This window comes from Electrophorus electricus, chromosome 24 (assembly GCF_013358815.1).
Source record: "Electrophorus electricus isolate fEleEle1 chromosome 24, fEleEle1.pri, whole genome shotgun sequence".
Lineage (NCBI taxonomy): Eukaryota > Metazoa > Chordata > Actinopteri > Gymnotiformes > Gymnotidae > Electrophorus > Electrophorus electricus.
Genome location: NC_049558.1, coordinates 6,075,569 through 6,097,500, shown reverse-complemented (window position 1 = coordinate 6,097,500; position 21,932 = coordinate 6,075,569). Strand labels below are relative to the sequence as shown.

Below are 21,932 nucleotides of genomic sequence, written 5' to 3'. Positions count from 1 at the left end.
CGGGGCAAAGTGAGACATAGGAAGACAAGGATGACCGTATCACACAGGTTGGCAGTTGAAAACTCAGCCGTGTGCGAGAAGTGTTACGGAGCGGAGGATAAGCATTCACAGGGGAGAGGGAGAGTGAAAAGATGGTTAATAAAGAGAATTAATCCTAATTCAGACCGTAGCCAGTGTGTGTAGCTGGTCTGTGTGCGTGCCCGCGCGCAATTGTGCGGTGTGTAATGAGAGAGAGAGGCTGAATATTAAACATAATGAAAATCCTAATGACGTTCCTTCGAGGGGAGCAGAGAGAGAATGTCAGTGACCCAGATTGAGATCACCTTTCTGCTGAATCTTTTATGGGGAACCAAAATTGGAGCAAATTTAATTTAGCTTTGAGGGCGGAATGGCGCAGAACGAAGGGAAGCTCGGCCCAAAGCCTGGAGGATACTCTCTGAGTTGTTTCTGAGGTATGGGGGTTTTTTTTGTTGGTTATTGGTAAAATTGATTTAGTATATTTATTAAATTTTTCTTTGTGGGTTTTTTTTTTTTTTTTGCGGTTTGATGTGTTGGTGTTTGGTATATGCGTTTGTGTCAGTGAAATGACATCTGGGTGGTCACATGTCTAAACATGTGGACCAAAACTCATGAAGCTCGCGTTCATAGATTGAGCTGTCTAGTAATCTAGGGATTAGGTAGTAATGTGAGGCATCCTGGAAGACTATTTATTTGCTATAAAATAGCCCTAACCTTCTGCGCACAGATCTCACTAAACAGAACACTACACATTGCAGTCATTTCAGTTAATTATTTGTACATAATAGGGAAGACTATTTTTTAATTGCTTGTTTTTTTTTGTTGTGGTGTGGTGGTTGTGATTGAGTATAAACCATTTCATATTGTATAGTCTGGACCAAATAGAGAGGCAGTCTCTCTCTCCACTCTAAGCTCAGCTCTAATACTCTGCCTGTAAAGGTTCTGTTCAGCTCTTCGGAGCCTGATCTCCCTGCACTGTACTGTCTCCTGTCATCCTGATCTCTTATCAGCAGTCTGGGGACACTCCACTACAACGGCATCGCACAAGCTTGGCAGCGCCGTGCAACCAGTGACAGCCATCCACTCTCAGACCTACCAGCAAAGAGCTCCGGCGAACTGAATGACCTTTTTATCCCGGAAAACAAAATCCTTAACTGTTCCCTACCCTTGTAATATCAGTTCAGTGTTTACTAATGAACGTGGCCCAGTGAGCGCTGGCACAGAGCTGGCACAGCGCTGGCGTCAGGCGTGCGGGCTGGACCGCAGCCGAGCCGCCTGCTGGGCTGCCGCTTGTCCTCGGGCATGAGAGAGCACACTGGGGGGAGAAGGGGGCGAAGGGCGGGTGTGCGCGCGCCGGACAGATGGGGATTTTCGCACACCCAGGCGTACCGACGCCAGCACGCTTGCCCGTCGAAGACCTGCCCCGGCCAGCCCTTGCAGCTGGAGGGGGCGCCGCGTCGGCTACGGGCTTCCCGAAGCCGATGCCTCTCTCCGTCCGTCTGGCCGCGCGCAGCCACGGCCGGGGCAGGTGGCCAGAAGAGCAGGTGTTGTGTTAGGCTCGGGTACCTGAGGGGCATGTGTCAAATACACCGTCCCCGGGGAGATCTCTCCTGCTGGGGAGAGAGCAGACAGAGGAGGAGGCTTCTTGGAATAGATTCTTGGTGAGTCACTCACTTAAAAAGCCTGGACTGCAGGTAGCCTTCACTTCTCTCCCCCTCACAATCAACCCTCATCAGTCTCCTGCTGACTCTGTCGCTGTGTGTGTGTGTGTGTGTGTGTGTGTGTGTGTGTGTGTGTGTGTGTGTGTGTGTGTGTGTGTGTGTGTGTGTGTGTGTGTGTGCGTGCGTGCGTGGTAGAACTTTACGCTTGTATCTGGTGGTAATGCAGCCCCTGTAGGTGTGCGTAACTGAACAGATTCTCTCAGTACAGGGTACCAGAGGAGCAGACTGAATCCATGATGATCGGTAATAGGTGGCAGGGGCTCCTTGTATTTTGCCAGTTACTTGGGTGTGTGTGTGTGTGTGTGTGTGGGTGTGTGTGTGTGTGTGGCATTTCTTCACTGCAACAGTTCTTTTCAAGCTTCCACTCGGTGTGAAAGCATCTGTGTTGTCACTCTAGCATCTCTCTCTTTCACTCTCTCGCTCACCGTACTCTGTTCTGCCATAGCACGTAGGGCATATAAGGCAGAGTTATATGTTCAGGGAGAAGCATGGGACTGCCTGTCATAACGAATACTCGGAATTCACGGTCGCCTTTGTTCTGTGCAATTCAATTACAACCAGGCAAGTATACAAAGCAATTGGTGAGGTCTGGCTTCTTTACCAAAACATTCAAGGATGCTTTACTAAACAGATATGTGCCCTGTGACGTGTGCGTGTGTACACTTCTGTGTATCGAGCTGACCTTGAGGTTCAAGTGTAGGGTAGAGTCATTACAATATATGCTGAAAACGATGCTGTACAAATGCATTGAAGTTTTTAAACCTGGAATTAAGCGGGAGTGCACGGGTGTATAGAGCGAGGCGACTCAAGGCGACTGCGCGAGTGGGAGAGAACGAGCACGCGTGCCCTTCCGTCCGCCGCGGCTGCCTTAGTGCGTCAGCCCTTGGCCGGCGCTCGGCAAATCAGTCAAAAGAGGTGACGGCGTGTTGTCAAGCCTCCTACACACCAGGGGACACTTCTGCTTTAAGATATTTGCTCTGCTTTAAGACACTTGTGCTTTACAGTCGCTGCCGTCGGAGCAGGGCCGTGCTCTGCGCCTGCCCACCCCTCTGTCTTGTTCCTCTGAGCCCCCGTGGTTATGGTTTTACTGCTCGCCCACACCCACCCGTGCTCCACAGATGCCCTTTGTCCACACCCTCCATGTCGTCCTCTCTCTCTCTCCCCCACGCCTCCCTCTTCCCACTGCGGGACTGCCTCCGCACGTGCGCGCGTCACCCCCCCCCCCCCCCTCGCTCCCGTTCAGGAGAGCGCTCCACCGGTGCCCATCCCCAACCCTCTCCGCCTCCCTCCTGCTCTGTACGCGGCCCAGCACTCTCCGCCCTCCCCGTCACTGGGAGGAGCGGCTCTTCTGGCCCCGTGCCAGGCAGCAGGCCTGCGCTTCACACGCACAGAGGAAGATCGCTGCCTGTGCCGTTTGCGCCGGCTGTACCACTCCGGCTGCTCCTGACAGGCTGGAGGCTGAGGTGATCACAGGTGAGCGCGGGCGCTCCGGCAGCCGCGCTCCTCCGCTTGTGTACCCGCGTGCGTTAATAGGTGGTGGCAGGGCTTTCAGAACGACTGTGCGAGCGAGAATGAATTGAATAGCAAAGCCTTATATGCATTGTGCCTAAGTATAGAGCTATAAAGAATACTTGTATGATTAGAGAGGGAGAACGATATTGACGTCTGCTCCTCGTGTTTTTACTTGAAAAATCCCCAGGCCATTTCCATGCATCAGAAGGGTGCAAAATTCAAGGTTGTTCGTGCATGTGCATGTGGGAAGGTTTCACTTGTGTGTTGGAGAGGGGGAAAGTGAGCTGAGGCAGAGAGATTTGCATTCTGAGAGACAAGGCAGTGCAATTCAGTCAAAATGCTTTAATTTATGACTACAGAAGGAAAGCTCCCTTTCTCAGTTTAGGAACGAACCATTGTCTGTTTTGTCATCTTGCAGACATGTGTGTGCTCGTTCTGTGTTGCATATGCATATGTGCTGTGCAGAAGAAATGAAGGATGGTACAGGAGAGTGTGTATCGTCACACTGTCCCCTCCTCCCCTCCTCCCCTCCCTCGTCTTTCTGGACTGGGCCGGACTCTTCCCTGCGTGCAGCGTGAAAGGGTCTTTTGTACCCCTGAAATACAGTCATATCTATTCAGAAGTAAGATATAAATACATGCACGCACGCACACACACATCTACACAAGTACAAACATCTCTGTCTGCATTACTCCTACACACTTGCACTTTTCTTTCTGTCCTCTTCACCACATCAGGACTTGGTATTGTTTCATTGTATGGGAAATATTTATTTTGTAAATAAAAATTTAAAATATTTATATTTTATTTATTGTAATTAAATTGGCATTAAATTGCAAAGGTGTGTTTTTAATTTTTATTAAAAGTATGTGTGTGTGTGTGTGCTCGGCTGTGTGTGTGTGTGTGTGTGTGTGTGTGTTTATTTAATTAAATTTATATATATATATATATATATATATATTTCTCACACACACTCACATGTAAATGGAAATGAGTTAAAGGGGAGGATGGAGGTCAGGAAGCTCTCTCTCTCACTCACACACACACACACATACTTTTTATTAAAAGTATGTGTGTGCATGTGCTCGGCTGTGTGTGTGTGTATGTGTGTTTCTGCACCAGTTTTCAGGGATTTTTTGAGGGTCATTCTTTAAAAGCACATGCTGCAGCTGGAGGAACAGAATGAAGAACTGACTGTTCCATGTTTAATATGAAGGGGGTCCAAATAATCCCCTCTCTGATCACCTCCGTGTTCGGCCTGGGTTTCAATCAGAACTATTATCCGTCCGCCTGATTACCATCTCTCTCTCTCTCTCTCTCATTTGCATTGCTTTACATTTGCCCATGTGTGAGTGGAGAGGAAGTAAAGCGATGTTTCAAATATGTCGTGTGTGTGTGGGTGGTTGCGCATGCTTGTGTGTGTGTGTGTGTGTTTGTATATGTAACCCTTCTTGTTCAGGTGTCAGGGGCCTAAAGACCTCTTCAGCAGGGGTACTCTTTCTCTCTTCTCCTCATCACTCTGTCCTTTTCTTCACCCCAACGGCTTCTGCACCTCCCTTCTCCATTTCCCCTTCTGTCACTTCAGCCCTGCGTCCGCCTCTGTCTGCCTCTCCCCCTCTCGCTCCGTTTTTTTCAGCATCCTCAGGTGAGTCTAACGCCCTCTCAAATCCTCTCCGTTCCATCCGGTCCCTCCCGATCCATCTCCCTCTGCCCTCCTGGCCGTTGAAGGGGACAGTTGCTACTACCACAGCTTTAGGGGGCAGTGGTAGGGGATGGCTTGTTGCTATAGCGATGCCAGGCCCCATCCAGGCGTGGGGAGCAGCTCGTGCTGCGTCTTAGCAGGATAATCCATAGTAATCCCGCAGAGGGGAGCTTGAGACACACGTGCGCGCACGCGCACCCACACACACACGCTCCCTGTGGGGCAGCCGGGTAAGTGGGAGTGAAGGAATTAGCATCTGTTACTGCTCACACTCAGGTCAGCTCCGCTGAGGCTGGGGGGGGGGAAACCCTCAAGCTGTCAGAACCTACCGGAGCTGCAAATGAAAAACGACAGGGCCAACACTAACCCCCTCTCTCTCTGTCTCACACACACACACACACACACCTTCCCTTGCACACAATCCCCAAGTCCACCCATGGCCCATCTCATCAGCACCTTCCTCTCTCACACACACACACACACACACACACACACACACACATCCACCCACCCTCATCGATTGGCTGTGAGCGCTCTAGGTGCCTAATAATGTGAGTGTAATAGGGCCGGCGATGGCACGGTGAGCAGGCTGCTTGGCTGCAGCGTGCAGCAGAGCTGCTTTAGCTTAAAGGCCCCACCCACCACACTGCTGCCGTCCCACCCCCTCAGGTCCCCTCGCCCACTTGTTTCTCCGCTGATCGTTTGGTTGCGCTGAGCCAGCGGCGGAGGGGTGGCGGGGCACAGGCGCCGGTAGGGTTCCGTCCCAGTGGGACCGGATCGCTCTCCTCGTGAGTCTTCGCAGTGCAGTGAGTTTAGCATAACATACATGAGACATACGGAGTTGGGGTGTGTTTGTGCTAAGTGTGTGCATTTGTGTCCTGTGCAGGACTGAGAGGGGGAATGAAATTTTACTTCTTCGTTTCACAGGCAAAATCATATGACTTTTTTTCCACTCTGTTAAAGTCACAAGACCCCCGCAGACAGTGTGTGCGCGCGCGTGCATCACTGTTCATGTGGCTTCAGAGTGTGTGTGCATTCAGCGCTCCTGTGTATACTGTAGCAGTTCAGTAAACATGTCATCTGTCTTTGCTGATGCATGTAGGAGTAAAAATATATGTTTACTGAACTCATGTGCATCTACGCTGTGGGAGTGTACACTAATGTACTATATATGTATACACCTATGTCTATGTATCTTTTGAATTGCTGCAAAATCTCTTTAAGGTCTGTGAAGTTTGTGTGTGTGTGTGTGCACGTGGGCGCGCGTGTGTGTGTGTGTGTGTGTGTGTGTGTGTGTGTGTGTGTGTGTGTGTGTACACGCGCATCTCTCATGGTTTCATGCCTTAACTGGTCTGATTTTGAATTGAACTTGTTGAGTGGTGACGCACGTGCACACACACACACACACACACACACACACACACACACACAGACTGACAAGCTGTAGGCTATTTTGTGTACATGGCAAAGTGAACTTTAATTTATTGTCCCTTTGCTACATTAAAAAAACAATTCTCCTAATTAATGTCCAGCTTTAATCCGCACTGTTAGTTTAAATCAATGTACTCCGACCCGACTACAATGAAATCATTGATTTATACCACCTACTGTATCATACACAATTGCTGTTCCAGATTAAATCATAGTGATTAAAAGTGTTTAGACCGAGTAGCATTTGATATATAGTTAATTATTAAATTAAAGTATTGTTATACCAAATGGCATTGGAAAAAACGGCATATTTATTTGACCTAATTAGAATAAGGGAGAGATAGACACTTTAATAGGCACATTGTGATTTACTTTGATGCTGATAAAAACCTCCTTACAGGAGGACTATTTGTGCTTAGTTCGAGACATAAAGTTTGCATTATCTCATTGGAGGTGTGTGTGCGCGCGTGCGTGCACACGCTTGTGTGTGTGTAAGTATGGGTGTATGCATGTGTGGGATGTGTCTGTGTTCACTATGCAGTTGGTGGCTGATGCAGCGTTCTGTTGTGACAGTCCCCCCCTCACGGAATCATGGGTAATGCATTGATTGAGTGTCTGTGGACGGACCAGCCCCACAACCTGACATCCTCCTACGCTCAATCGAACTACATGTGCGCGCGTGTTGTGTGCCGTGTGCCTGTATGGGTATTTGTCTCTTGGGCTGTGTGTGTGTGTGTGTGTGTGTGTGTGTGTGTGTGTGTGTGCCTCTAAGACCCTCTCTCTTAAACACACACGCTCTGGTTCCATGCTGTCCCCACCACACTAAACTGCTCCATGAAACACAGTGACATTCAGAGCTGACAGACCGCACCATCAGCTATAGATCTCTCTCCCTCTCCCCAACAACCCCCCACCCCCCATGAACACTAGTATAGGGGAGAAGGGAGTTCTGCTTCTTTTTTAGAAGGCGAACCAGGGAAGAAGGGGTGCAGGAGAGAAGATGGGGTGGGTCCCTATTGTGCAGACAAATGAGGGGGAAGCATAGAGTGGGGGGAGGGCAAGAGGAACTGCTTTCTGGGAGAGGAGTAAAGATATGAGGGTAGAGAGAGAGGGAGAGAGAGAGAGAGAGAGAGAGAGAGAGAGAGATTGGGTGGGTGCTGGAACACGCGTGGCCGTGTCGCCGCTCCTTTCAGATGCGGTGATGCGGCGGCAGCACTCAGTGAGTGACCGGATTGGTCCAGTCCCGTTTGAGGAGCTGGCTAATTGGAGGTCATCCGCATGAGTTACAAATCTGCCAATTACTGCACTGTGTAGGAGGAATTTGGTACATGCACATTAACGGCCTACATACACATGCGCACAATATAGCAAACACAAAGAGCTCACTCCTCTAGTGCCTTTCCAGCCAAACTCAGCAGGAAAGGAGACTAGAAAAAATGAAGGACTTAAAATGAAGACAACATGAAAAGAAATGAATTAAGAGTAGCAAGTTACGGTACACTCCTATACGACACTCTTAAAGATTAGCCAAAAAAAAAAAGCTATGAAAAGATGTCTTAGACATCATATAGCATGATTTCACACTGAAAACATAAGATTATCTGTCTTTTCAGGAAAAAAAATTTCACGTAAATTAACAAAAGCATGTCACAATTATTAGCAGCCAGCATTTAGCACTTTGTGCATCTGCTTGCTAAGAAAACAGCACTGTCTCTCTTTTTAGCATGCTGGAAAAGCTAGAGAAACCAATTCTCCATGCAGACTGTCTCCAGATCCTCCCTCGTTCCTCATGCTCGCCCTGGAAGATTCCACCGGGCTCCGGGACAGCTGGATTCTCATGTCAGCGAATGATTTTTGTATGGATTTAGAGGGATGCTTTGGGTAATTGTCCTGCTCGAAGATCCAACCACAGATCCAGCCTTGGTTTCCTGGCAGAGGCAAATAGGCTTTAGATTAAAAAGCCCTTGGTATTTGAGTCGATGAAGCCATGTAACAAGGTTGGGACAAAAAATGGTCCCTTATCAGTCCATGTATGGTGGGAAAAAAAAAAAAAAAATGTAACCACAGCCCCACCATTTCCATCCAAACTCAGCTGTATATTCATCTCCTCTGACCACCTAAGTTCCAGCGCTTCAGTCTGTCGGTAATGTTTATGATTTGATCAGAGGCTTTCTTCTAGCAAGCCTTTCAGAGTTTGATGGCTTGGAGGTGGTGTCTAGTTTTGGTTTTGGAGATTTGGTGCCCTCAGAATGCCTCCCTGTCCTGTAGCTGTCCGACTGTGCGTGCCGTGCTAGCCTGGTTCATCGCGGCAGCTGGTGTTTATTTCAAAGTTAAGCAGCATTTTATCTCATTTTATTTGAATATTCCCTGATGTTGCCTATGTTGCTGGATGACTAAAGATGTTGAGCAAGCGTGTCCCCTTGGCATGGATGAGCACTTTCTTAACGTGTGCTTTAAAAAAGTAAATAGTGAACAGAACTATACTTTTAACATTCAGTTTGCTAGAGACATTTACCTATCATCAACAATTGATTATTAGAAACGAACATGCGTGCGCAGTCACATACAGATCCTTTAATGAACTTCAAACACTTTACAGGTACAGAATATTGCCAGTGTGTTGCCATAGAAGCATGCACAGTTTGTTTTCTGCGGTCCATCCACCAGCGGACCACAGGACTGTATGGCACTCTCAACCCACCAGTGACAATTAAGTTTTTAACAGTCAAAGTTGCAGTGAAGTTTTTACATCAAGGTTTCCAGAGAAACAGGATATTTCTGACAGAGTTCATTAAACAATTGTGCATGCAAAATAATTTGACTACCTCTATATCATTTTACTACAGTACTCTCTGTATGTTCTTCAGATATATATGATGTGTATAATAAAATGGTTGTACCAAACCATCACACATAACTATGTCCGGGGTTCCCAAGGCCAGGGAAACTTAAAATGTCTGTTCCGGACATGGAAAATCTAATCAGGGAATTTTCTTTGTAGCATCTTTAAATTTGAGTTGGCATTTATCAAAATGTTTTTTTTGTTGTTGTTGTTGTTGTTGTTGTTGTTGTTGTTTTCCCTGTTTCCCGTAGTGTGAGTGGACGTTATGATCCATTTATTTTTTTGGGCCCATTTAACAAAGGCAGACTTTTTCTGTTCATTATATTTTGTGGAAATTCAGCTTTTTATTCAGTGAAAATCAGGGAATTTGACATTTGGCTTCGAGTGGGAATCCTGTATGTCATCACCATGTCAGTGTTCGTGCTGTGCTGAGAATGGTCTGCCGGCCAAAATAACATCTGCATTGGCCATTTGCATGGAAATTACCCAGTGAGGTGTGTGTGTGTGTGTGTGTGTGTGTGTGTGTGTGTGTGTGTGTGTGTATGTGTATGTATATGTGTGTGTGTGTGTGTGTGTGTGTGTGTGTTGGATATATGCATTTCTAGTGAAAATTATTGTCAGCTGATCGCAGAGTAATTACTCTGCTTTGAATGACAGACTGGAATAATGAACTTGTCGCATCCAGCACAATCACTTGGGAGCTCTGCCTCCTGGATCCAGTGATTAGTGATGTTAGAGGCGGAACAAAGACGAGGAGATGCTAGCCCTCTGAAACACTGCCTCAACTCTTCCAAGAGGGCGTGACGAGAACTTTGACTCTCTGAAGCCCTGCTCTGGACACCTGGCATTTGAGTGACACGAGCATGGGCTAATCATATTACTGCTGCCACACAGAGTCTTTATTTCTCATTTGATATGCAAAATAGGACCTTAAGAATGTAGCTGTGTCTGCTTTTTTTGTGGATTAGAAATGTGCTACAGTCTGGAAGCACGTCAAGGAAGCTTAACAACTTTCTTGTTTGTTGTTTCTTGGTGTGTGTGTATATATATGTGTGTGTGTGTGTGTGTGTATGTGTGTGTGTGTGTGTGTGTGTGTGTGTGTGTATATATATATATATATATATATATATATATAATAAAAGTTACTTGGCTTGAGGAGAAAGCATGTAATACAGTGTCTACATTGTTATCTTCCTGGTATCTTAAGCAGCGTGTTTGTGTAAGTAAGGGAGTGCAAAAAGAATGAGATTGTGTGGATAAAATGGATATAGTTGTGTGGTCACTCTTGAATATCATCTCAAGATCAATTATGAAATCTCCTGTTAAGCCGTTCTCCTGTTCCATGACTTGTTTTGGATACTTTTTACACACATCTCACACACACACGCACGCACAAATATTTTACACACACACACACACACACACACACACACACACACACACACACCCTGTAATGCCAAAAGATCTGTCAGCATACACCAAATTAGCCAGAATGCATCACTGAAAGAAAAACAGCAGCGGTTTAACTGGCAGATCTGCACTTCAAAGGCGGACAGACGTGCCCCTTTGTTAGATAGATAGATGGGGGGGGGGGATATGAGGTAAACAATGTATTCAACACCTCATAGCCACTGTGACACACAGCCAGTTCCGGCAGTGAAGATGTGGAACGACGCACACGCTTTACATACATTGAAATGGTGGACTGTCACAGCAGCCTTTAAAAACGTTTTGTAAAGACACACCCTCAAATCGGAGAGAGAGTGAAAGAACGAGCCTGAGGTTGTATTTATTGTGCATTTGCGTGTGTGTGCATACATGCATGTTTTTGTGTGTGTGTGTGCGCGCGCGCGTGTTGCGTAATAAAACCGGAGGGGGTTTGGGGCGGAGCTGGGAGGCATTTGGCTGGCCTTCTGCTTTTCACATGAATGCTCTTTATACTCTAATAAATAGATGCCTGCCTCTGCCATGCTTACCAGGAGACCGTCTCTCTAGACACCTCCTCCTGCCCCTCTTCTGCCCCACCCTGGGTTCTTCTGCCCTCTCCCCCTCCTTTACTCTTCCACCCCGGGTTCTTCTCCTTGGTCAGCATTTTCTCCTTCCTTCCTTCCTGCCATTCTTGCGCTTTTCATCTGTCTAATCTGCTTATCCCTCATCCCTTGCACCTCTCTTCTGTTGCCTCCATGTCCAATGGTGCTGCTCTCCTCATCCCCCACTCCTCTTCCTCCTCTGCCTCGCACGCTCGCACTCCCTCCCTTTGACCTTCACTCCCCGCTCTGACCTGCCTCTCTTTCTCGTCCCCCCTTCATCTTTGATTTCCCTCTCCTGACCCCAAGGCTTGCTCTTACCTTTCAACCTCACTTTTCTTCACACATTGTGTTTGTCGCCGTGGTAGCATGGCGATGGGGATGTGTATCGTGCGAGATTCCGTTGGTGTTGGACGTGCCAGGGCTATATTTGCTGTGTGGAGGCAGGGTGGGCTGGGCGCTACTGTAATGAGCAGTCTGTCCTAGACTAATGGCTGTGTTTCGAACTCAACGCATTAAACCAAACAAATTAAACAAATGCAAATTGTACAGTCATACCGCACAACGCCCTATACCAAACATGTATGTGCACACTCGTTCTTTACCACACACACACACAAACACACACACACACACACATTTAATAGGTCTATTGTATACAGATGGAATGACAGTGGTGAGTCACTGCTCCGCAGTGCCCTCTGTAGGAAGCATGGTGGCATTGTCTGCTTCCAAAACCTTGACTCCCTCCTGTTTCACAATTCTCGTGCATTGTTTTCTATTCAGCAACTTTTGTGCCATTCTACATCTCTCTGGGATTTTTCTACTGCTGCTTCTACCTGTTAAAATGGGCTTATGTTGCTATGACTGCAGAGTAAATTGACAGAAATGTTTAAAGGCAGTCAAAGCAAATGTGTCAGAGCGGTGTGGGTTTAGGAGTGTGTGTGTGTGTGTGAGAGAGAGAGAGAGTGTCTAAAATGTGTTCCTTTTTTTCTTTTTAACAGATGACTCATCCTCGGAAAGTGGGAGTGGCAACGGAGCCCACAGCATGACTCCGCCGTCTATGGGCGTGGTTGCTATAAGTGACAGTGCAGGGACTGGACCGGGGACGGGGCCGTACAGTCAGGTAAACGGGAACGGGACAGGCGTGCCACTAGACTTCAGCACAACCTCCTCCTCATCCTCAGAGGAGCGGCAGCCGATGCACCTGAGAGAGCGACAGGGCCAGGCGCCGCCCACAGCCTCCACCATGCTAGGCACCTTTAACCCGGAGCACTCGGAGGAGCTGCGCAGGAAGTACCCCAGAGCCCCGCTGGCCTCAGAGCTCCGCCTCGAACGAGACATCAGGGAGTACGCTAACAAGGTGCCCATACACATCCTCACGTGCACACACACACACACACACACACACACACACACGCATGCACATGCATGCGCGCACACACACGCGCACACGCGTCCTTCCATGAACTTCACCCTTTTTTACGGTTGAGTGCATGCTAGACTTACAATATTGAACATGAAAAGAGTGAACATGTATTTTCAGTCTGGCTACTCAGTGATGAAACTGTGTTTATTGAATGAGACAGAAAGAGAAAAAATGTAAGAAAGGACTGACAGGGATAACGGGAAGGAATTTGATGTTGAGAGACTTGATGGTGTCTAAAAGTGCTCTTTGTCTCTCTCTCACACACACACGCGCACACACACACACACACACACAAACAGAACTGTAGATGCATGGCTCTGAACAAGCCCTGACATGGAGCACAGCAGACATTGGCTTGTGCGTAGGTTTCATTAGTATCTCATCCATTCTTGTTGCTCTGCTCACCTGAAAAGACCTTCAAATTTCTCTGCAAGCACAAACAGAAGGGAGTCTCACTTTATTGCTATTGTGTGTGTGTGTGTGTGTGTGTGTGTAGTCTCCTCAATATGGTGCAGGGACCTATGACTCCATAAAAATGGAGATGTGTGCAGAGGACCTAACGGTCAGTCGTTCTCAGGCTGCCGACGACGACGACGACGATCATGACGACCACGACGACAGTGACAAGATCAATGACACAGAGGGAGTGGATCCCGAGAGGCTGAAGGCCTTTAATGTGCGTAAAGCACAACATAACTCCATAAACTCCATAACCTCCAGTTCACACGTCGACATTCACCGCACCCGTCGTCATGCAGCGACGTGTGATGTGGCTCGCTATGTCCTGTGCAGCCTCAGTTAGATCTTCCTTGCATCTCTCCATTAGATGTTTGTGCGCCTGTTTGTTGATGAGAACCTGGACCGCATGGTCCCCATCTCCAAGCAGCCGAAAGAGAAGATCCAGGCCATCATCGAGTCGTGCAGCCGTCAGTTCCCAGAGTTCCAGGAGCGCGCACGCAAACGCATACGCACCTACCTCAAATCCTGCCGCCGGATGAAGAAAAATGGCATGGAGGTATGGACTATGGCTCGTTTTGGTGGTCCTGTTGCCTGTGGTTAATGTCCTGTCATCTGCCTGCTTCTCGCTACCTTATACTGCCCCCTTGTGGCTGGTATACTATCTGTCATGTTGTTACTTAGCTACTTTTTTTTTTTTTAAGCTTTTCAAACAATGAAAGTAAAAAAAAATCCTGTCTTTTAGAACTTTGCCGACAGTGTTAATCAGATGGAGTTAAGTGTTACGTTGTCTGAGCAGCGTTCTGAAGCTGTCGTGAGCTGGTCATGTATGTTCTCAGCCAATCTCGGTGTGTTGTCTTAGACTCGGCCCACGCCGCCCCACCTGACCTCAGCCATGGCGGAGAACATTCTGGCGGCCGCCTGCGAGAGCGAAACGCGGAACGCTGCCAAGAGGATGCGCATGGACGTTTACCAAACACACGTCAGTAACCGCGCGTGGGTGGGCGGGTTTGTGTGGGGCCCTTTGAGGAGCCTATTGAGATGTCACAGCATGGTGCCTCGGTGGGGCTAATTCACTGATTCCTAATGCCAGCCCCCGGAGACCACATGCTCTGTCCATTGTTGTTTTCTTTGCTCCAACTCATTTGACCCGGATTACGAAAGACAGTGTAATGAGCTCATGAGCTTAATTAGAGAAAACACAAAAATGTGCAGCACAAGCTCTCCCGTGCTGCGACTGGGAGTCCCTGAGCTAGCTGAGAGATTCTAGAAGTTGTGGGGCTTGCGCGGTTGCTTGTCATTATAGCTTAAACATCTTGGTTGTGACTGAGCCTGGATGGTCTCACCTCTCATTTGATCAGTTCACTGCACGGGAGAACAGTTGCCATAATATCTGAAAAACGTGGAAAAACTCGACATAACCCATAACTCAAAATAACTGACAAAAATAACGGTCCTAAAATAGATTTTAAATGTAAAATCCTTTGTTGGTGGCAGAGATTCCTAGGCGAATGAATGTGTCTGAAGGAAGTGTCTCTGTCTTAGGAGGATCAGATCGCCCTGGACAAGGCAGCGTCACGTGAGCCTGTACCCCTGCCCCCCTCCGCGTACCCTCTGGCCGCGTCAGCCTACTCCCAGGATCAGTTGTACATCAACGGCGGGCTCAGCTACACCTACCGCGCGTACAGTGGCCTGGGGGGTGGTGTTCAGCACCCTATCCCCCTCACTACCAACACCGCCCAGAGCAATGGTGAGCCAGCCCCACCTTAAAGCTTTACCTAGAGACATAGCGCAGACCTTTAAGACTAAAACTCTCTTTTGTCTTTCATGCTCTTTCATCAGGGCCTACCGATCTCAGTATGAAGTCTCTGACTTCAAACTCCTCGACGTCAAGCACCAGTAGTCTTGGGCGGAGCGGAGGAGGAGGAGGAGGAGGGGCCTCGGCTCAGCTTAGCCATACAGAAGTGGCGGCCGTGCGTCAGCTGATCGCCGGGTACCGCGAGTCGGCGGCCTTCCTGCTCCGCTCAGCAGACGAGCTGGAGAACCTCATACTACAACAGAACTGAACTGCACACTCTCCCTCTCCTCTCATTCCGTCTCTCTCTCTTTCTCTCTCTGTCTCTCTCCCTTTATCTTTCTGCCTCTCTCACCCAATCAGCCAATGTCCTTATTTGTTAACCCTGTCACCCCTAAAGTCGTCGTCACTCATCTTCCTCGTCCTCAGAGGCCTGTGGACCTCGGGAGAGACATCGGGAGATATCAGGAGAAAGATATTGATCGGCCCGCCGTCGCCCTGTCACTTTCAGATAGCCTTGCTGGGAAGAACGGAAGCCAGAAAAGCGTAGAGAAGAGAAGGATAGGAGAGCAGAGAAAGTCAGGGAGGGGCTGAGGTGCACCTGAGAGGCAGCGAGCACCCTGTCTCTCTGCACCCTGTCCCTCTGCACCGTCCAGCTGTGCTGTCCCTGTCCACGCTCTCGCTCGCCCTGTGAACCGTGCACTTCTCCACCCTCCCATGCACCCCTGGGCTTACTAACTAAAACACTTTCTTTAATCACCTATTCTTTCCTTTCCCTGCTTTTGAGAGCCGTCGGCTGGTTTTCCTTTGTTCTTAACCTACCTAAACGGATGCGCTATGCTACGCCTGTAACCCGGTTTAGCATTAACTAAACGAAGACACTGTCGCGTCGAGGCTAAGGAATAACCCCGAAAAAGGGAAAACGGAATGAAACGAAACAAAATAGACCTTTGCATTCGCTGTAAATAAATGCTCTGTGTTCTGAAGCACTTTTTTCCCCACTCGCTCTGACCTCTCCTCCCTAACGACTTTTTTGCTGTGGGGAGAAAATTGTGTAACTTATGCATATGAATACAGGTGTTGCTCACCTGGAAATACCTCAGCCTGTGTCACCCGCCCCTCTGTGTCCCAGCCCTCGATCTCGTGTCTGGGGGAGTAGAAGCACTCCTTCTCCACTACCTTATGTGTCCACTGCCTCTCCAAGACCTGAAAGGGGCAGTGCACACAGGGAGTGAGAGTTGTTTGTTTCTGTACTTATTTAATTGAAAGTTTTTGTTTTGTTTTTGCTTCTTTAATGTGATGTACATATTCAAATCCATCTGAAAGTATTAATTACAGAAATACACTGGAATTAAACTGGAACTGAAGGATTAGACATAATGAAGTGTTTAGATGAGGTAAAGATCTCTGCTTTCATGATGATAGGTCTTTTTTGGGCCTCCTCACTTGCCGTAGCCCTTCTCAAGGCATTTCATCTTTGGACGCCAACTCTCCACTTCCGTCCTACGGGTCACCCTTTCAGTCTTTCTTGTTTTTAATGCCCTTCTGTCTCAACTTCTCCTCCACCCATCTCCTCTCTTCTGCGCTCAGCAGTGGAGGGAGGGATAGAGAGGGATGGAGGGAGGATCTGTTAGTCGTTTTATCTGTTGTCTCTTCTTAAAGGCCATTAATCCTCTCTGCTGCTAAGGACTTGGACTTTACGCCACAGACCTGAAACCTCAAGCCTCCTACACAACCAGAGCACCTCAAGATGAAAAAAAAACAAAAAAAACAACCAACGAAAACGCAAAAAAAAAAAGAAAGAAAAAAATCAAGAACCCGAACTGGACAACGGATGTGTACTGAGAGAAAAAATACTGCCATCCCGGTTTCTCGCCGATTTTGCATCTCGTTGGTCACGTCTGTTTATCTCTGAGGGCTGTGTTTGCTTTTTGCGCTCACATTTTCTACCTTTTGGTTTATCATCACGTTCAAGTGCTTCAGTGTGTGCGTGGCTCCACAGATCAGTAGGGATCCACTTCCCTATCTAACAGCACAGGAGCTTTCCACTCACCTGTGCACGCACATCCTGGAGGGGAGGGGGGGTGCTCCCATGCCACCCGCGCAGCCTCTGGAGAACTGAATCTTTGGAGGGAGAGAACCGAGCTTGCGAGCGGTTGTAGTTAGCGAGGCAGGCCTGCGCGGGGGGGCTGACCGACTAGTGTCACTGTAACTTGCTCCTCTTTGCACACTGAGGCAGTGCTGGCCACGATACCGTGGAGCTCCGTGTCCATGCTCGAGGCTCGCACTGCCAGTGAGGGACGAGGAAGAGTATCGCAATGCAAAAGATAATCAGAAGCATTCCTGGTCTTGATGGAGAGAGACAGATGCGGTGAGGCTACCAGGACTGAACGCGGGGCATCACGGCGCTTCACCCAAGCAGCGGCTTACTGCTAAGGGGAGTCTTTCGGAATGTCAGTGCGCTGTCTGTCTTGAAGGAAAGTGTGTGTAGGTGCAGGAGTAGAAATAGCACCCCCTGGTGGTAGTCAAGGACAGTGACGTTCTAAAGGCAGTGAAACACAAAATAAATCTTCACTTGACTATGTACAGCATCTATACTGAAGTTAACACTTCACTAGCCATACACCACGCACTGTGCATCTCTATACTGAGGTCTTCCTCATTGCCGAAATGCAGTATGTGTTTAGCCACTGAATTGTCACTCTATACATATTGTATATAGTTGAGTGAGGTTTGTTTTGCCTTGTTTTCTGAGGGTGAGACAACACGGTGGTGTTGTCACAGCACATCCAATTGTGTGCAGTTTTAACCCCCTACGGTGAATCCAGACAACGACATGAAGCGTGTATTGTCCTTTTCTGTGTGGTCTTGTTAGGTCTGCACATTTGAGCTCTCTCGGTGAATTACTGGCTGAACAGAAACATTGTTGGTAGTGACAGTAACAAGGATGAAGAAATATGCAAAATGACCAGTCCTCTCCTCACTGTGCTCTCTGATTATGGCTGCTGGGTTTGCTTTAAGTCCCGTTCTCACTCTAGCGGCTCTATCCCTCTCGCTCTAATCTTGACATCTCGCTTTCTTTTCACCATCACATGCTAACATTTCACGAAGGCACCGTTTAAATCATTCACTTTCGAAGAAAAAAAAAGACTAGCACTCGAGAAACAACAACAGTATTGTCATTTACCGTCTTTAATTGTTCACTGGCTTCTTCTCAAATGAAAGGACATGGTGCTTTGTGTTCCAATGGCACCATTGCTAGTATTTTGTAAGAATACTTCCCACAACGGACCATTTGTCAATCATTTTTGCTCCTCCCCGCCGAAATCCCCTCTCGGTACTTGTCCCGTCAGCAGTAGAGGTTGACAGACGAAGGGCAGGCGTGAGGGGCCAGGTCTTGCCCTCCACCCAGCCTTTGTTCTCTCCCTGCTCTGGCTCCGAGCGATGGAGGGAGGCCTTCTGCTGCTTGTCACACCGTCTCACAACCGCTGCTGTACACTAACCTCACATGCCACTGAGCTCTGCTACGCTCGCATGAAGTCTGAGATCGACAGTTAAGCATTTGTAATATAGGCAAGGAACTGCTGACGTTATATGCGTTATTTGAGGTTGTGAGATTCTTAAAGGGGGGGGGGGGGGTAAGCTCTTGCTGAAAACTTTTGAACCCCTTCTTTGCTCCTCTGGGGACGGCTCTCTCCAGCTCCCTTACGGACAGCCACTTTACGGATACAAACTGTAAAACAAGGCAGACGACAATCTTGGAAAAGGTGTAATTAATTCTCCATTTGGTTCCCCTTCTCTGTGTTCTCCGTGTGCAGCTATTGTTTACAGTGCGTATGGGAGAGTGTGGGGTATTTTAGCCATAATCGGAGCATCTCTCTGACGTTTCACATGTCTGGCCCTTCTCACTACCTGCGGAGGACTCCTGGTGGCCCACTGTCAACACCTTTTTATCTGATTTATATTTTTATTATAATTATCACTATTACAGTTATTATTTTTTAATTCTTTTTGTATTACGAGTGGTCTTTTCAGAACTATTTTGTACAACACCAACATCACAAGTGAAGTTATCCTGTATGCCTATACATTCCAAGGAAGGATGTCAGTATGTGAAGCAGTCAACCGGACCAAAGTCACCAACCGCTACAGGTATATATAAAGGACAGCCTGCTTAAGTCACCTTTACAGCTCAACGCCCTAATCAGGAATCACTGAAACTAGAGAGTTTCAAACAACACCACCACCACCCTCAACATCACTACAATCCTACACCCAATAAATATATATGTACAAATTTTGAGCTACAACTGGGGGAGTTGGGGGGGACTGTTTTTGATATTTCTGATAAAGGCTTTAGTAACGTAAAACCCTACAAAAGCAAAGTGCATTTACTTTAGCATTAGTGATATATTGCCAACAAAGTGTTTTTTCAAACTACATGGTTACTACATGGTAATTATGCCATGTTAATCTCCTTGTAAATAATACTAGAGCGCCACCATTATAACTCCTATTGTTCATATTCTATCCAGTAATTCCTGCGATGCTTTGTTTGAGAGGGAAAGTATATGCACTTTGCCTTTGAGAAGCTAAACATTTTGTCATTAGTACTCATACCATTTATTTAAGTTCTAGACGTCCATTGTGGGTATACATGCAAAAAGACCCTAACCTGTGCATATGTAAAGGTAGTGATGGACTCGTCAGAGTGGGCAGTCAGGGACGCAAGGGTGTGTTTGTAATAACTGGAAAATTACCACACACCGCCAGATCTTATCGCAGTGCGGGCTGTCTTCTTGTCAAGTGACCTCTTAAAGGAACAATGTCTTGTCATGTACAGTGTCCGCTCACACACACACACACACACACACACACGCACACACATTATTTTCTTTTGGTTCAGACTGTGTATTCAGGTGTGACTCTGGTTACGGTAGCTGCTAAACTACACACACTTAAAAATGGTCTGTTTTGGCCAGATGTATAGCTCAGCAAAAATGTAAGGAGAAAAAAAATGACATTTTTTATTTTTCTACCACAATGTTGTATAGCTACAGTGAAAACATCCGGTGTCCCTCCGTAGTCTGTCCTACAGAATTCAGCGGTGCTTCAGAGCCCTTTGTTTTAACTTGGTTTGTTTTTCCTGCTTTACTGTATCAGAAGCTACTGAATTCAGCTCTGCGTTAGATATGTACCTTATACCATTGGGAAACACTCTCTCTTTCCTCTTCATTTTGGACTCAGTGGAAGTGTGATGTTTACATGTACAGATTTTTGAAATTCACTTTTTTCACCCTTGTTTTCTCATGGTTTTGTTTGATTGAAGGCAGTTGTTTCTGTTTGGCCTGTTCCTGTTCCCATCCATTCGCTTAATTTAATTGGATTCCTTGTTTATTAAGGGGAAATGGGACTGTCTGAATATGGTTCACATTAACTTCAACAGTGCTTATCTAGGAGATTCCTGTCCTTGCCTCGAGACGACCTTTATCCCTCTCAAACTGCTGACAGCAGAAAGACAAAATGAAGGCTCATAGTAAAACGATCCTCTGTCCCAACTACCTGCCAGTACATGGCAGGCTGTTCCTTTGTGATTAAAAGCCATTTACATGCCCTTCACTGGGCCGATGTCAAGTATTAAATTACAACGACAGACTAAAAACCTCAGGTAAATGACTACTATTTATGTAATTATATGACTTACTGGCAGCCCATTTCCCTCTTTAATACCCCATAAATTATATTAAATAATTATTCTTTTTTATATTTATTGTGTTCGATATAACAGTGGATAATTTTCCCAGTACATGTGGCTAAATATTTTAATTCTTTAGAAAAGTGTTGACAAATATATATGTGAAGAAAATGAACGATTAAAAAAGGACAAAAAAATCTCTTTCTGTTTGTTTAATGCGAAACAGCATGGGCGGCTGCTAACATATCACTTTGATTAATGAAAACCAAGGATTTGAAATGATGCTTTCTCCAGTGGGATGTTACTGCTGAGGTAAAATGTCTTCAGACATGACATTGTTTTTTTGTTTGGTTTTTTTTGTTGTTTTTTTTTCCTCCCAAGCTGTACGTCACAAAGCTAAATATGCTAATAAAATCGTGTGCTATATATCAAATGGAGCCAGAGAACATGTTTCCTTTGTCCAACAGGCTATAGAGTGGGCAGGTTTTCAGGAAAATTCCTCGAGTCTCACAGAGTAGGGCTACATCCAATCCTGTCATGTAGTTTAAGACATTTCATGTTCTCTGTCACTTTAGCAGAATTTCTCCTCTGATGAGTGGTTTCAAATGGCAGCACCTTTTGTATTATTTAAACATTCTTCATTTTATGACAGTAAATTTCCTCAGCCTGATGGCAAACAAAGGAGAATTTAATTGCCATATAGTTGTGTTGGGTTTTTGAGTCAGCAGACGCAGAGCTCTTAACTAAGATGTAGGCTCTAGTTTCAAACATGGCTATCATGCATTCACACTTTGCTGAAATCATACATGGCATACTGTACATATTGGGTAAACAAGTTAAAAAAGGCAGATAACATTCTTTCATTATTATAAAACAGAACAATAGGAATATCTATCCTTTGCTTGCTATTTTTCCTCTCCGGAATAAAGGTGCCAAAATGACTTCCAAAAGTTTGATTTAAATAAAACCAAGTATGTTAAAATCTATTCAAATTTGAATTCACATTCTACAGGGCATATCTGAATATGGAAATGTTTCAGGAAAATCAAAATCAGTTTTTTTCTGGACCAACTCAGTTTGTGGCCCTGTGGTTTGAACAGAAAAGGGCACTACATAAGCACTCAGAACCTCTTGATTCATTTATATAAAATATAACAAAAACCAAGCTTTTACAAGTTTGCACACTCATTGTCCATGACAGACTAATACATTTTTATACATATTTTATACATACTGTTGGGAGTGGCAACAGTTCCTCTCTTAAAACCAACATTTAATCAAGTAATTAATAATCAGTAATGCCT

At 46.5% G+C, this 21,932-nt stretch overlaps 1 protein-coding gene across 2 annotated transcripts in view; it reads left to right on the top strand.

Moving 5' to 3' along the window:
• nol4lb (nucleolar protein 4-like b) overlaps positions 1 to 21,065 on the top strand; it is a 64,495-nt gene extending 43,430 nt beyond the window's left edge. For both annotated transcript variants that reach the window (XM_027006982.2, XM_027006980.2), the window contains exons 6-11: positions 12,258 to 12,616; positions 13,179 to 13,358; positions 13,509 to 13,697; positions 14,001 to 14,120; positions 14,684 to 14,888; positions 14,981 to 21,065. In XM_027006982.2, the coding sequence (XP_026862783.2) occupies positions 12,258 to 12,616; positions 13,179 to 13,358; positions 13,509 to 13,697; positions 14,001 to 14,120; positions 14,684 to 14,888; positions 14,981 to 15,204 (1,277 nt within the window). In that variant the 3' untranslated portion in view covers positions 15,205 to 21,065. The remainder of the gene's footprint in view (positions 1 to 12,257; positions 12,617 to 13,178; positions 13,359 to 13,508; positions 13,698 to 14,000; positions 14,121 to 14,683; positions 14,889 to 14,980) is intronic.
• The last annotated feature ends 867 nt before the right edge of the window (positions 21,066 to 21,932 follow it).